The 17010-nt window shown below is 44.4% G+C and overlaps 1 protein-coding gene across 1 annotated transcript in view; it reads right to left on the bottom strand.

The window, feature by feature from the left end:
• Positions 1–15914: 15914 nt before the first annotated feature.
• The window catches only part of acsf3 (acyl-CoA synthetase family member 3), a 42197-nt gene continuing 41101 nt past the window's right edge, over positions 15915–17010 (bottom strand). The window contains exon 10 of the mRNA XM_084060100.1: positions 15915–16896. Coding sequence (XP_083916226.1) covers positions 16782–16896 — 115 coding nt within the window. The 3' untranslated portion in view covers positions 15915–16781. The remainder of the gene's footprint in view (positions 16897–17010) is intronic.

The following is a 17010-nucleotide window of genomic DNA, read 5'->3' as shown; positions in this document are numbered from 1 at the left end:
ACTAATCTCTTCGTCATAAACATTTGGCTAATGTCCCCCTCCCCTCAGAATATGGATGCTGGGGTTCAAGTGGTTCAACAAAACAGCCTTCCGTTGCATCTCTGAGCAGACCGCATCCAACAGTACAGTACCATCATCGTGTGGAGATGATCCAGGACCCCTGAGTCACCTTATCTTCCTGTATTTATGGTGTCGCTCTGCAGGAGGAGTCACCTAGAAATGGCCGTGTTTCAGGGGCTTATCCCGCAAACCGCTTGACCGATCAGCGCCAAAAGTGACCAAGGAAATACATCTACACATTTTCCCCCTCCCCCTCCACATATATTTTATATGTTCTTTTAAATAATAAACGTTTATAATGCAAGTCAATGGCAGCTGAAACCTTGCCCAAATATGGAGTCATATCTATGACATATGACTCCATATGTGGGCACAGTCTTAGGGATGCACGATTAATCGTTCATCATATCGGAAACTATATTTACTTAAAAATGGTATATCGGTAAAATCAGTATCAGCTAAATAATCCCAATTGTTTTGACTTTATTACATTTTAGAATATTTATGTTTTATGAAGCTTAGAAAGATTGAAGGCTGCAGATTCAATCAGGAAAAAAATGAGAAATGTTTTCTCAGGAAACTTTCAAAATGGTCTACCTGCAGCAAATAAAACTAAACAAGTTGGATTTTCTTTTTTGTACATACATAGATACATACATACATACATACATACAATTTTTTTAGAAGTCTGCATCTGCACACAGACAGGTAAGGTAAACACTACTGGAAACTTGTATTGAAATATCCTTATCAGTATCAATTGATTTGTCCCTGCAATTAAACAGATATCGGCCAAATTGTCCATATCGTGCATCCCTACACAGTCTGACCACATGAAGTTCGAGATCCTCGTGAAGCAACACCGTTATTTGATTATTCTATCGATTACTTTTTGGATTAATCTAATGTTTGAAAAGATTTTTCTTCTATCTTCTTTTATTAAAATTGGCCGGCAAGTACAAATTATAAAAAAAATGATTCAAATTGGACGTTGTCGCGTCATGTCACTATGACTCAGCCATAACCATATAAGGAGTTCCCAATGCAGCTACGGCCAAATATGGAGAGTGTTGTCTAACCTCAATGGCGGCTGTTCGTAGGTACAGTGGAGTCAGTACTGCTGTACGAGGCTGAGACATGGACCCTCACAGCACAACAGGAAAGGGCCTTGGATGGAGTCTACACATGAATGCTACGAATGGCACTACACTGTAGGTATCACATGGACGGACCACATCAGAAATGTGGTCCTCTACCGGGGCCTACTACGGGTCACAGACTGGAACTAGTGGCATGCCAGGAAAGGCAAGAAGCGTACCACCTACGTACAGTAGATGCATTGCAACGCGACAGCTTCGCTAACCCCGAACCTCTAGTTTTTAAATTGGTTTCTTTTTCAACAAATCGATTAACCACTACCCCTTAATCCCTATTTTATACCTTGTCGCACGCTTGTCCTGCAAAAATGTTCAAAATAGCCGATCTACAAGCTTCACATCACACATCACGCATCACATCACCACGCGTTATGATCTTGTAGATCAGCTATTTTCTCTATTTTTAAGTTTTTGAATTTCTTTAAAAGATTTTAAAAGAAAATAACAATCCCAAAATAGGGATCGATTATTTGATTGAATAATCACTGAATTTTTGTATTATTTGTATATATATATATATATATATATATATATATATATATATATATATATATATATATATATATATTTATTTATTTATTTTTTAGCTTTTTTCTGCCTTTATTTATAGTTTATATAGTAGAGACGGAAAGGAAACAGGGTGAAAGAGATGCGGAGAGACATGAAGCAAACGGTCGAGAACGGGACTCGAACCTGCGGTGCGCTGTCAGGCTACTTATGAGCCTAAGTGCCCGGACCGCTAGGCCAGCAATCCGGGCCATCAATTCTTTTTTTAAATCAATTAATTTGATTAGTTCGATTAACCTCTAAAAAAACGTAACTGAAAAAGTTTGATAGAAGGAGACCCATATGCCAGTGACAGCAGACTCACTCTTTCTCTAGTGACCTGGCCCTGGAACCTTCCACAAGGGGGTGAAGGACTAACTGTCAGTCAAACTGAGAAGACCCCGGTTGACTCATTACATGTGGCACCCCTCCCTCTCTCTGCCACCCACATCTCACCACTGCCCTATCACTCTGTAAGTCCACATGGATATCACCGCTGTCAGGTGGAACACTGTCCAAAACTGATACTTTTCAGGAAATGGTAAAAAGAACCTGTGTTCTAATGGATCCAATGGAGTGATTATTTAGTCACAAGCTCTTGTTAATACATTTCCTTGGTTCAGTATTTATGAAACCCAGACACTTTCACTTTCACATAAAAACATCAGAGATAGCAAAAATAGTCGATCTACAAGCTCACAACGTGTCAAAACACATTGTGAGCTTGTAGATCAGATATTTCTGCACAACCCTGTAGTATGACGAATGTATGTTGCAAACAAATATATAAAAAGCTATATGGAGATAAGAGGTTTCTGCCCAACAACAGCGATGTACACCAGATGCACTGCCGTCTCGGCACAGTAAATGTAACCACTTTCAACCTGGCATCCTAGTCTGGGCATGTTATTATCAGGCGGCAAGCATCTGTTTTTTAAATTGAAGCCATTTAGGAAGTGACAGTTCATATGAATGGCCGCTAGTTTCGCTATTCTCCCCTGCTGCCTGCAGAAGCAATAACTCTCTATTCAAGCGAAACGTTTTTTGGCCGGACTTTACACTTGATTTTATTACCTTAATAAACATTGTCATAAATACTTTATGCTTTCAGTTGCTAGTTTAAAGTCTTCTTTCAATTACCATGATATGCGTTTAGTAAATTATGGTCCCATAAATTATTTTTATTAATGGTAGTCGTTTCTGGTTTTATGTTCAGGACCGGAAGTTCAAACATGGCGGATTTGAATCCGCCGAAAAAGTGGCTTCAAAACGGTCTGTAGAAACCATTGGGGCTCCCTTTGTCCATATTTTTTACAGTCTATGGTTATTATAGGTGAAAACTGTCAAAAATGTTGAAAATAAAAATAGTTATAAGCTCACTACGTATCACATCATGATGCATTGTGAGTGCTTAAGTGCTTAACTATGAGAGTGTTAAAAAAAAGACTATTCTATTACCAGTGAGTATTTTAGTGAATTTTGTTTTGCATGTTGACAATAAATAATCACATGTGTTTGTTTCTATGGCCAGATGACAGCAGTGGAACCTTTAACAAGAGCCAGGTTACAAGTCACACATGGAAGGCTTTCTGCTGGGTGAACTTGAGATGCCATGCTGGTGGCTCCTTTGTGTTACAGAGCTACTACAGTGTTGTGGTGTGTGGTTCTCTCTGCAGCACACATTGGCACACAATGCTGGGAATGCATAGCTTCTATTTTTCTTCTCGCACACGGTGAACAATTGAGTGGGTTTTCTAAATGACATTGCCATTAGCTATAATAGTCAGATTCATAAATTGCTAATCAGTGCCATGCAGGTTTCAGCGAGAAACTACTCTGCACACATACACTTTTGCACAGACAAAGCACTCACAAGCAAAGCCTTTACACATGCACAGAAAATATACTGTACAAACCCTCTACACACGCTAGCACACACACACACACACACACACACACACACACACACACACGCACACGCACACGCACACGCACACGCACACGCACACGCACACGCACACGCACACGCACACGCAAACACACATTCACACAGACTCCTGGCTATGTGTGCCCTTGCCCAGGGTGCTCCCATGCTGCAGTCTCTATAGCAGGGAGGGAATGTGTCTGAGTGCTTTATGTATGCTATAACACAGAGTCATCATTGTCAGAGGGCTAGAGATTTGTCAACAGCATGGTGAGACCCCGGGCCCTCCGCCACAGTGGATGGATAACGGCCCTCCCCTGTGCTCCCGCTCCTTGTGGGCTTTTCTGGACAAGGAGGAGGGCACATCTGTTGTCTTCTTCTTTGTTGTTGTTGTTTCCCCCCCCACACACACACACACCCACCCATCCTGGCAGTTTGAAAACAATAAAAGAAAAGCAATGTGTCTTGTTCAGCCACTAAATAGCTGTCTGGTTTGTGTCTCCTGAGGTGGCTGCACATCAGTGGCTGGCCCATCTATCAGGCCCAACGCATGGCCCTCAAACCTCCAGGTATAAAGATGATAAATACCTCAACCACTCCTGCTGCAAAGGGCATACAGAGAAAGGGGAGGAGGAGGGGGGGAGGAGGAATGAGGGGGTGATATAGATAGAGAGAGACGGCGGGAGGTATAGAAATGTAGTGATTGAGAGAGATGAAAATGAAAATGGAAAAATGAAAAGAGATTCAGAGTACGAGAGAACGACAGAGAGCGAGAGCGAGTAAAAGAGAGACACAGAAAAGTGGAAGCAAAATGTCCTTTAAACACACCTGGCTCCCTGCACTCACCTCCCCTGTGCTTCACTGTTTGATTAAACAGTATTCCCTCCTCAACCTCCTTATCTGGGCTTTCCCTGCATGAACAAGCTATCTGCTGGCTGACTGGCAGAGTACCGCCTGCTGCCTCTGATAGCATTCCACATTGGTTAAGGTAAATAGAAGCTTAACTCAACTGAAACAATTTAAACAGTCTAAATGTGAGGAGATTAAAAAAACTGGCCAAACAACGCGGGTTTGAGCATATATAGGGAATCGGGATGCATCGCTGTTGATTATGCAGACAGCACTGCAAGAATGAAAGAGAAATATCCATGCACGCCCCGGCCGTGCACAGTGTGGAAATATGGATCACAAATTAAAACAGAACAACACGAGCAAAGCGTCAAATCCAATCCACAGAGCACATCAGAACGACAAGGCGAGAGAGAAACAGGGACAATTATATATATATATATATATATATATATATATATATATATATATATATATATATATATATATATATACACATATATATATACACCCCCTTCCTATACAAGCCCATTGTAACTTCAAACTCCTTGGTTCTGGTGACTGATATTGTCCTTCTAATATGTGGGGAGACCGTGTTCTTTCAATAACCCTTTTCATTTATTTTTAATATATATATTTTAAATGAAACAAATTAAATACAATAAAAAATGTAAATGTAAAAAATTAATGTGACTAAAGTGCGTAATAAATAGGAGTCATGAATGTATGTACTGTATATAAAAGGAGTCCCTTTAAAACACATTTCAGTTCAGTCTGTGCAGTGTCACCAGACTTCACCAGCTCTTGTTCAGCAGTTAGAGAAAAGTAGAAAAGAGAAAAGTAGATAAAAACTGTTCATGAGTCTGGTCATGAGCTTATTGCTCATGATGCCCCTGTATCGTTTTCCTGGCCGTGGATGCGGCAGCGGTCTGAACAGACTATGGCTGGAGTGGTGACTGTCCCTGATGATGCTTTCGCCACACAACGTCTCTCATGTTTTTCCTGGAGGGGTGAAGCTCCCCTCCTACGATGCGCTACGCTGTTCGCACCACTGTCTGCAGTGCTTTGCGTTCCATGGCGGTGAAGTTCCCAGAGCAGGCAGTGGTGCAACTCGTCAGAACGCTCTCGATGGTGCTGCTGTAGAACGCTCTGAGGATGCGGGGGCTCACTCTGTACTTCTTCAGGCGCCGGAGGTAGTAGAGTCATTGTTGGGCCTTTTTTTTTTAATATTTCTTTGGGCTTTTCTGCCTTTATTTATTTATCACCACTTGTGTGGTGTGTGTGGCCCACTTCAGTTCCCTTGAGATGTGTATTCCAAGGAACTTGAAGTCACAGACCTGCTCCATTGCAACACCGTTGATGTAAATAGGTGCGTGCTCCCTCTCTGGCCTCCTAAAATCCACGATCAGCTCCTTGGTTTTACTGACGTCGAGAGCAAGGCTATTCTCCTGGCACCACAGTGTTCCAGCTCTGTAAGGCCGCTTCGTCATTGTTTTCGATCAGGCCCATCGCCGTGGTGTCATCCGCGTGTATCATGACGTTGGAGCTCTGCGTAAAGTCATATGTGTACAGGGAATAGAGGAGAGTGCTTAGTACGCAACCCTGAGGGGCTCCTGTGTTGAGGGTCAGGGGGTCCGACGTGATGTTACCTATTCTCAGCACCTGATAGAAACCGGCCCGACAGAAAGTCCAGTATCCAGCTGCACATGGTCGAGTGCAGGCCCAGGTCTTTGAGCTTTGCGTTCAGTCTGGTTGGGTTGATAGTGTTACAAGCAGAGCTGTAGTCCACATTCTTTTCCTTGTCAAAGTGGGTGAGCGGAGAATGTACAGCCAAGGCAAGTCAGTTGATCTGTTTTGACGATAGGCAAATTGCCATGGGTCCATCGTGGCAGGCAGCACGGAGCAGTCTTTCACCAATCTCTCAACGCACTTACTAACGATCGGTGTAAGAGCGACCGGTCTCCAGTCATTGAGGCACGCCACCTTGGAATGCTTGGGAATCGGGACCACGTGGATGATCTAAAGCCAGTGGGGACCACAGCTTGGGAGAGGTTGAAAATGTCTATGAACATTCCATCAGCTGGGCTACGCATGCCTTGAGCACGCGGCCTAGGATGCCAACCCGGCCCGGCGGATTTGCAGGTATTCACCCGCTGGAAGGCTCTGCGCAAGTCAGCCTCCGAGATGGTTAAAGGGCTGGTGTCCAGAGGTGGTGCAGGCACTGGCTGTTCTGTGCATCCGGGCTCAAAACGGGTGTAGAAGTTGTTCAGCTCGCCAGGGAGGGAGGCAGAGGGGGTCTCTGCAGATCTAGCACTCCCTCTGAAGTCTGTAATAGCACCAGCCCCTGCCATGTGCTCCTCACATCCCCGCTCTCAAACTGGGCCTCTAGCTTGCTTGTGTAATCCCTCTTGGCTTTCCTGATGGTTCTCTGGAGTGCCGCACGGGTGTCCCCCAGATTCCCAGATCTAAAGGCGACGTTGTGTGCATGGAGAGCAGCTCATACCTCGCTGTTAATCCATGGTTTCTCGTTGGGGAAAATCCGAACAGACCTTTTTGGAACAATGTCCTCAATACACTTACTGATAAAACACGTGACTGTATCTGAGAACTCGTTGACATTGTTCTCAGCAGCGTTCCGAGACATTCCCCAGTCCACGTTGTCAAAGCAGTCTTGTAGTACAGAGTCCGATTGTTCAGACCAAATCCGTACTTCTTTTTTGCAGATGGGCTCTCGTTTCAGCCTCTGCCTGTAGGCAGGCAGAAGCTGAATGGCACTGTGGTCCGATCTTTTGAAAGGGAGGGCGGAGGAGGGGCTTGTAGGCGTCTGGAAAGGTGGTATAGCAGTGATCCAGTATGCCATCACCTCTGGAGTTGCAGGTGATGTGCTGGTGGAACTTGGGGAGAACTTTCTTACGATGTGCCTTATTAAAGTCTCCGGCCACCATAAAGACACATTATGGCTGAGCAGTCTCTTTTTCAGTGATGACCTTGTGTTTTGCTCATTTCCATTCACAAATTTCTATTTTAAAATGTCTGTGGTGCATCCGACAAAGCCGGATGCACCACGGTGGATTTGAACCCACAACCTCCGCGGTGGTCAGCAGGCACTTTACCACTGAGCCACCCGAGCGCCTAAAATATAATTTAGAACTTCGATTTCTGCTAAGCAGCATGCTAAATAGGCTTCAACTAATTTGATTTAGAGTAGGACTTATTTATGAGACTGCAAAGACTAAACGGAAGTGGGAGAAAGTTTTTTGGGGGGGAACAGTTTAACCACTTTAAACCTATATATATCGGCTATTTTAAAAAGATTGTGAATAAACTAGAATATTTTTAAAACATTTTAACAACACAAATCTAGTATGGGGTTCCCTGGCACAAAATATTTTCAGATGAGGGTCTGCGGCCAAATACATATTAATTTGGGGGTCCTTGACATGAAAAAGTTTGACAACCACTGAGCAAGGCTACCAGCTGTCACGCTCTACCACCAATCACACTGCCTGGGCAATTATGATTGACCATACTATAGTAATCATAATAAATAACCAAATTGAGTAAAATAATTATTTTTACTAGTTATCATCATTGGTTTTAAACATTGATTAGAGATTATTATTAAATACTTTTATTTTAGACCCAGTCTTTATCAGAAAGTGCATGGTGTGGGGCAGACAAGCAGGATGGACCTGGGGACAAGTTTACGCTTAGACGCCCCCATCCCCCAGTCAGCTGTGGTTTGCTCTGCCCAGAGGCCGTTCCAGACCGGTCACTCGACTGAGCGACCTACACTGACTATAACACTGTGTGGCAGGGGGACCCAAAGACAGATGTTCTCTGCCACTGGCATGGTGCTGAAGAGGAGACATTGCTGCATGTGTGTGTGTGTGTGTGTGTGTGTGTGTGTGTGTGTGTGTGTGTGTGTGTGTGTGTGTGCGCGCGCGTGCGCGCGCGCCAGAGACTGAATGCTTGAATGGCAGTGTCGGAGGGAGGGAGGGAGGGAGGAGGAACGGTGGTGGTAAAAGAAGGAGAAATAAATCAAGTCAAAGCAATTTGTGGCAATGGCTGCTGCAGTGTCATTAGGAATCCTGTCACGCAGCTCCTCTGAGCAGCCAGCATACGCAGGTTGACAGCAGGCCAAAGAGGAATTTTAATTTTTCCCCCCTCTAACAAATCCCACCTCACCTCCTTCTCCCCAACTCCAAGCACGCACTGCTAATAGTAGCCTCCCTCCACCCTCCAGCCTCATCCACAGTGTCTACTGTCTATTGAGTCCCAGCATTCAGTTTTATTCCACAGTCAGATTGACTATTATTTTATTGGAGACAGAACATTAAATAATGTAAGGAATGTTTCTTTGGTTATCTAGATAGACAGTCTGACATGCGTATTGTCCTGGAGGTAAATGACACAACGTACAAGATGGACAGCTTTAAATATTTGACTGTACATCACTTGTCAAATCTTTATATCCAAACAGTGGGATGGACTGTAGACCAAAGATAACAGTAAGAAACCACTAAAATGGAGATCTAGAGAGGGCATAAATGTGATGTGGCGGAGCTGTGAAAGGTCTGGCGCAGGACTACTGTAGTTATATTTGTACAACTTGCAGAATAAATGTACTCCAACTAAGCTATAGATAAGGAAAGCAAAATAGAGATAATACAATCCCCCCAAAACAGAAAAGAATACAATCCAAAAAACAGAAAAGCAATTCAAGGAGATATATATAGAGTATACAGAGTCATATACAGTGTACGTGTACGTATATGCAGTGCCATGTACAAATAGTATGCGACCAATAAGGATCTGGACAGATAAGATATGTGCATTGTGCAATGGGGAAAAAACAAGCATGAAATGTACTTGTCCAAGTACAATTGTACCTTATACATTAAGGAATTATGTATATAGATTAATATATGCAGCAAATATTTTTTATATACTGTACACACATGGAAGTATCTATAATAATTGAAATACCCTCATTGCCCTTCTTTGGACTAGCTCAAATGGCATGCTTTGTACTACCCCCAGCTGCCAGCATAAAGTGTTCAAGGTTTTTAGGTCTTGTTCTGCCTGACTCTTATTTTATTTATGGCATTAAATCAATTTTCCTTTTGTTTGTTTTTACATTTTCCTCAAGTTTAGTAAAGGGGATATTGATGTGTTTCAATGATGTTCTGACCTTCATGCAAACTAAATTATAAGTACATGTACTGATGTTTCCTTGTAAGATTCCAATCACATATTTGCCAATTACAGTTAATTATGGATACAGATCATGGTAGCATATATCAGAATTACATCCAGCAAATTTGCAAACATTATCTTTAAAATATGCTAGAGATTAAGGTAGTGAAATGAATGGAAAATAGCCTGAACTTTACACTGTACAAGCCATTTACAGTCTCCAATGCATTTAATTAACTTTGTACTAGTCTTTAGAATTGTTTTCTCGATTGCACTCTCGAAAGATGGACACTAAGAGACAGTGACACATGGATATCGATCTTTATGTAAGACAAAGACAACAATGGCGAATCAGCTCTACAACAAGAACACAAATGCTGTGAACATTGTGTCCAGCGCTGTGTAAGCAGTGTTAGAGAGGGGAGAGGACACGCTGGTAATAACCCTGCAAGCAGCAGAGCAGAACAATGCTGCATATTTCTCCTCTGAGCTGCCACTTTAATGAGCAGATAAAATGGCCACCGCTGAATAATTAATATGCGGGTCCATTAACAAGGCATTAGAATGCATTTTACCTCTTATTGATTTTTCTCCTACTCTCTCTCTCTTTTTTTTCCTGAAAACTTTTACTCCATCTGTAGACCACTCTGGGTCCAGTGCTGGCAGGGAGTGAAATATGGTTGCTGCTGTTTAAATGTCAGCTTTGTAATTACACATGGAGGCACGAGCCAGGCGATCCCCAGGCCTGGGGTGTCTGATTTATGGTCAGCCACTGATGACAACAGCACAGACAGACACGCACACGCATACACACACACGCACACGTGCGCACGCACGCGCACAAACACACACGCATACTAATTGAGACAGTGATAGAGAAACGCTGGAGTAGTACCCCCACCCATGACCGCGTCACTTGCATAACCAATAACCGTGCCTGAAGACTTGTCCTGTTGTATGTGCTACCTGGCTGCTGATGCCTGCAACCTGTACTTCGCCACAACGAAGGTGTCGCACACCTAAAATAGCCAATCTACAAGCTCACAACCTGCCGTATGTGCGATGCGTTGTGAGCTTGTACATCTGCTATTTTACCGTTGTACGACGGAGCATAAAACAGGCATTACACAGTGCTGTGGCATGCAAGACACCCCCCCCCCCCCTCAATAGCCTACCACCACACATACATACCGCCCATCAGTCAGATGCTGGGCTCAGATATCTGCTGGGAAAACCAATCTATATCTGGACGGATGGCGGAGGAGGAGGCAAGGCGAGATCAATGTACAGATATTGATACACGCAGCCATGCAAGGCGACTACACTCTCTCTGAACTCATTCTCTTTCTCTCCCTCTCTCTCTTTTCTTGGAGAAGATTAGGAATCTAGATTAACTGCTGAGTAAGGCATGTGTGTGGGTGTGTGTGTTCGCGCTAAAGTGAAGTGTTTCGAGTGTGTGTAGACGAGAGAGATACTGTACTGTGCACATAGGGCTGGAACAACAGTGTGGACACGTGTATGAGAGAGACAGACAAAGAGAGAGAAAGAGGGGAGCTAAAGAGAGAGAGACAGCATTCACAGGAGTGGGGATAACTCCACTGATCTCAGTTAAGGCTATGAAGTGAGCAGGTCAATAATAAATACCTCCCATTACACCCCAGTGCAGCGCTGCTACTGCAGCCTGTAGTGTACAGTGTGGGACACCTGCTGACTGCCTCATCTTCCTTAAATTACACTGATGCTCTCACACTGGGCTCCTACACTGTGCACCACACACATGCAAGCAAGCAAGCAAGCACGCACGCACGCACGCACACACACACACGCACGGTGTAAAGTAACTAAGTACATGTATTTAAGTACTGTACTTAAGTAACATTTTGAGGTATTTGTACTTTACTTGAGTATTTCCAATTTCCAATACTTTTACTTCTACTCCACTACATCTCAGTGACAAATATTGTACTTTTACTCCACTACAATTATTTGAGAACTTTAGATACTAGTTACTTTTCATATATAAATTATTATATTATGAAACATACTTTAATCACTTCAGCCCTATTTTATACCTAGGCTATTTGAAAATAGTCGATCTACAAGCTCACAACGCGTCGCGATGCGACGCGTTGTGAGCTTGTACATCTGCTATTTTCAAACATTTTAGTACTTTTACTTTTGGTACTTTAAGCACATTTTGATGGCAATACTTTTGTACTTTTACGCAAGTAAATTTTGAATTCTGGACTTTTACTTGTAACAAAGTATTTCTATAATGCGGTATTGATACTTTTACTTAAGTAAAACATTTGAGTACTTTTTCCACCACTACACACGCACGCACGCACGCACAGAACACTTTTTCGAATACATTTTCGGTGACAGTGCAGTGTCTCTCTCCCTCTCTCTCTCCCCGACTGATCTCTATTGGGGTCTTGATTTGAAGACGGGCTGTCCCGCCGGGCTGCCCCGCCTCTTCCTCACGCTCCTCTCCTCTCTTCAGAGGGACGGGGCCTGACATCCAGGTGTTTTATAGTATTTGTGGCTCTGATCATCCATCAAGCCGATCGATCACTCTCCCTGCAGCTTTTATTAATGATCTTGTCAGCCGGCCCGCTCCTGGGTGCAGCCGCTTGTCCAGAATGATAGATCATTAGCTAGTCTGCCTGCTATTTATTCTCCCATGACCTTGTCTCTCCTCATCGTCGCGCGGGCCAAGTTATGAGAGCTAGATCATGATAATTCAGTATTGATCCCATTATTTATTTGAACTCGTGCTCTCATGTTCCAAAAAGTTTCAAGTGGTGGCCAAATGTGCGCGCACACACACACACACACACACACACACACACACACACACACACACACACACACACACACACACACACACACACACACACACACACACACACACACACACACACACACACACACACACACAGTGGTGTACAGAGTAGATGATCACACCACCATGCATGTGCAGAAACCAGGCTAGCTCCTGCAATCACATCAAAAAGAGACACCTACTCTAAGCAGAGAGTAAAAGATAGTTGACAGTGATGGAGAGACCTCTGGAAAGACACAGACAGCACGAACGCAGCACTGTAAAGCCTAATTAATACTCTGTCGCACGGCAGTCAGTGTCGCTTGCCTGAAAGAACTGATCTACAAGCTACATGCGATGAAGTGTGCATTAAGAGAGATAGAGAGAGAAAGAGAGCTACAGTAACAGTCAGCAGGAGTTTAATGGGAATCAAGCCTAAGGCTGAGCCAGCACGGTACAGCTAGCTGCAGAATAAACATGAGCTCCATGTAAACATCTTGGATATACTGGCACCAGTAACACACATATATGCAGGCGTGCACGCATGCGTGCACACACACACACACACACTGACCTAGTGGGGGTATGGGCTCATTGATGTGTATGGGTGCCTGTACTCAGGGTGTCCCTGGGGCTGAGGAGCCTGGCCTGTCATCCACCCATCATTCCAGTCTCCTCTCAGCTCCACCAGCTAGCCACAGGCTAATTTCAATCGGTCTATGGAATGCAATGAAAATACATGTTTTTTTATTATAATTAACATAAATGCTTTTATGATTGTGTAGAATAAAGAATAGACGTGCGACACGTGACTTCCATTGAAACAACTCCCTCAACTGAATGGACTGGTAACTGATCTGTCTCGTGTACCTCGATCAGTCGGACGACTCGGACCTGCTCATTATGGAGAGTAAATGAAAGGAAGTTCTCTCTCTGCTAGAATCACTAGAGACCTTTCATATGCACAACTGAGTGAGAAGAGTGAGAAGACGAGAAGCACAGAATATAAGTGCAGAGAAAAGTTAACCACTTCGGTGGTTATACCATACGAACGGTGAAATTAGCCGATCCACAAGCTCACATGACACATTGTAGATCAGCTATTTTCAAGATTTTTTGCAACATTTTTGTAAATTACATGCCAAAAATAGGGACACCGTGTTGAAAGTGGTTTATGAAAGGTCTTAGAAACCATCTACAGTTTGTCTTTGAAATATTACACATAATTCAAGTTTATGTTTGTAAGGTGTCCAAATGGGTGAAGAAAAAACAACTGACTTTTCTTACATGAAGCAGCCTGAAAAGTGGAAATCACCCATGACTTTGCTGCCGGAATGTAAAGTCACGGCAGGCTGAAACGGATGACGTCACCTTTACCTTCAAAGTGCTCAAGAACATTACTGTAGGTGAAATATCCCTTTGTTATCATGGTGAAACATTACCAGATTGCTCAAACCCTCTCGCCCTTCTCCCCGAGCGCCATCTCTCACACGTATACGCAGTCTCCCCTGGTGTCCCCCATAACCCACCCTCCAGGACCCTGGGGCCCAATAAGCAGCCATCTGCAGACAACCCTCTTCCACCACGCTCCAACAAACACCAGGCAGAGCGGGAGTGCAAGTGTCTGTGCAGGAGAGAGAGAGTGAGAGAGAGAGAGAGAGGGAGAGAGAGAGGTGGAATTAGTTCAAGGGCACGAGTACTCCATCAAGCTAGAGTCCTGGGAATACCCATCCTCCCTCCCTACGTACCCCCGCCGCCCCCCATGTGCACAAGCACTCAAACCCCTTTACACTCCACCTCAGCCCCCCCCCCCCCCCAACACCGCCCCATCTGAGTGCAGCCCTGACCCTGTTATCATGTCATCCTGCCAAGCCTCCTAACTAGCAGCCTCTCTCGACTCATGACCACCTATCCTCGGCCGTGCCCCCTGCTCCACTGGCTTCAGCCTCCATTTCGAACCTCTTTGCTGCCACGGCTACGGCTTCGATTTGCGGCGCCCCCACCTCGCCTCCCGGCCCCCCTGCCGTGCCCTTGCACTGCAAAATGGGTCCATTTTTTACGCTTTTCAGAGTTCAGCGACTAGGGATTTTGCAGTGTGCCCTGTTCAGTGGTGGACAGTAATGAAATACATTTACTTGAGTACTGTACGTAAATATTTTTGAGTATCTGTACTTAACCAAGGCAAATATTGTACTTTTGAAAGTACATTATGAATTGACCACTTAAGCTGCATTTTGAAAAGCAAGTACTCCAGTACTTGCAAATTTCGCTGAGCAACTTTCACTTAGTAATTGAGTAATATTTGACTATCTATATTTTGACTCGAGTACCTGGGTTGAGTACTTTGTCCACCACTGGCCCCATTCCCAGCTCTGGTGTGGGTGGCGGGGGATGGAGCCTGTCCTCTGGTGCTCCTGCAACCCAGCCTGCTCATCCATCCTGGCCTGCCAGCCCACAGATCGATAGCTCTGCTCTCTTAATCAGGTCTCTGGTGACTGTGGGTGGAGGAGAGTATGTGTGTGTGTGTGCGTGTGTGTGTCTGTGTGGACAGTAGGAGGTATTGGCTGGGGGATTGCGCTTGTGTTTGTTTGTTTCTCTCTCTCTCTCTCTCTCTCCATCGTTCCGTTCTCTCTAGCTGCTCATCATGACTGTTTATCTCGACAGTGTTTCGGCCGTAACGGATTCCCCTGCTTTTGTCTCCAACATTGCGTTTACGCCTGACTGACGCCTTGAGATCCTAACACAGATTAAAAAAAAGAAATCCAGCTACAGCGTGCATTTTAACCACTTAGATCTGCAATGTTTCGATTTTCTTTTTACACTTTTGAACATTTCATTTCATCTATAATGACATGCCTAAAATAGGGACGCCAGGTTGACAGTGGTCAAGGCATGGTGCAAATGAAGTCTAAATCGCTTAGTGGCGGCATGCCAGGTCTCGTTCCCCGGGATAATTCGCTCGGTATTGCAGGTCCCGGCGGTCCCACTTCAATCTGCCCAGACCTTGTGGGGAAGACTGACATGGGTTATTGGAACAGGGATGGGCGAGAAATGAGGCCGAACAAGGATGGGAGGTGAGAAGCACCGTCAGATGGAGAGTGAAGCGTCCAGCTGTGGTGTTGCTTCCATCTAGCAGAATCTGCCTTCAGGCTTTCAGCACACCTGTGTACCCGCAGCTGCATGCACATGCATGCGCATTCACTCGCATTGATACAGCCACACAAGAAAGGTTTTGACGGGATATAAAACTTCACAAAAAGAGTATCAATAAACAAAGATATATAAAATATATATTTTTATTCTTCTACATGAACCATTTTGAGCGCATCGGTAGGAACTGTTCCTCTATACCTGATGACACTTATTGCTATGGATACCATGACCAACACATCTTCATATTGAACTAACATGTCAATGAGGCTTCCAAGGACTGATTACTTGATTACCGTTGGCATGTTTGATACAGAAGCACAATGCTGCTACAGTATGGATGTCCGTTCTACACTTTTATTTCCAAGGCTCATACTGCACAGCCAGCTAGTCCCTCTGAGCGCAAGTCTTCGCCAGGCTGGGCGTCCAATCCAGGGCTGTGTCAGTCGTGAGTTGCAGCCGGTAGGATGCGAGGAAGCTGTGGAGGGAAAAGGAGTTTCTACAACATGGGGTTGAATTTGTCGCATTTGTGGCACCCTAAACACCCTAAACATGTGATTCCAATTTGGGGTTGATTGGATGTTGTGATATCATATATGACATATATGACTTTTTTTTTTTTTTTCTCTCCTCCCATTCTTGTTCGCCTGTCGGCCGTGTGAAGACAATGAAACAGCTACTGTAGCAACCACTGCACTCAGTGCACAATAAACACCCCTCCTATTCAGCGTCTATAAAATAAATTCCCCTGCATGTCATATTAAAGCAAACATTTGCCATTTGCCAAATTAGATTAATTCAATTAATTCCTCCATCCATTAGTCAGGACTGTCCAGGTAAATTGGAATAGATCCATTTGGGAATAATATAGCGGTCAAGAATTATGGTGCATTTGACTCACGGCAAAAAATGCCTGTGGAACAGCTTGCAGTTGCATGTCTGGACAAGGATACACTGCCCTCAACCAGACAGAACAACCAATCCTCTGCTTTCTACAGAGCCATAAGAAGTTCATCCAAGGAGACGGCACGGTGTGAGCATCAACACAGAGGTGATCCAGGCTGGGGTCCAATCATGGGAATAAGTGTAGCAGCAGGTCTTTCTTGTTGACCTTGCCCATTTGGTTCCTGGGCATCTCCTCCACTAGCACCAGGCTGGTAGGGATGGTGTAGGATGCCATGTGCTCCCTGCAGAAGCCACCCACACACACACACACAGATTGGAGATGTGTACAAGGAGATACCCACATGCTCTCGCTCATCTTCGCACTCACATGCTGGCATGCACATGCACACACAACG

This window comes from Gymnoscopelus microlampas (genome assembly GCF_963454915.1).
Source record: "Gymnoscopelus microlampas genome assembly, chromosome: 1".
Lineage (NCBI taxonomy): Eukaryota > Metazoa > Chordata > Actinopteri > Myctophiformes > Myctophidae > Gymnoscopelus > Gymnoscopelus microlampas.
The sequence above is the reverse complement of the archived record's forward strand: the minus strand, read 5'-3'. Positions and strand labels throughout refer to the sequence as shown.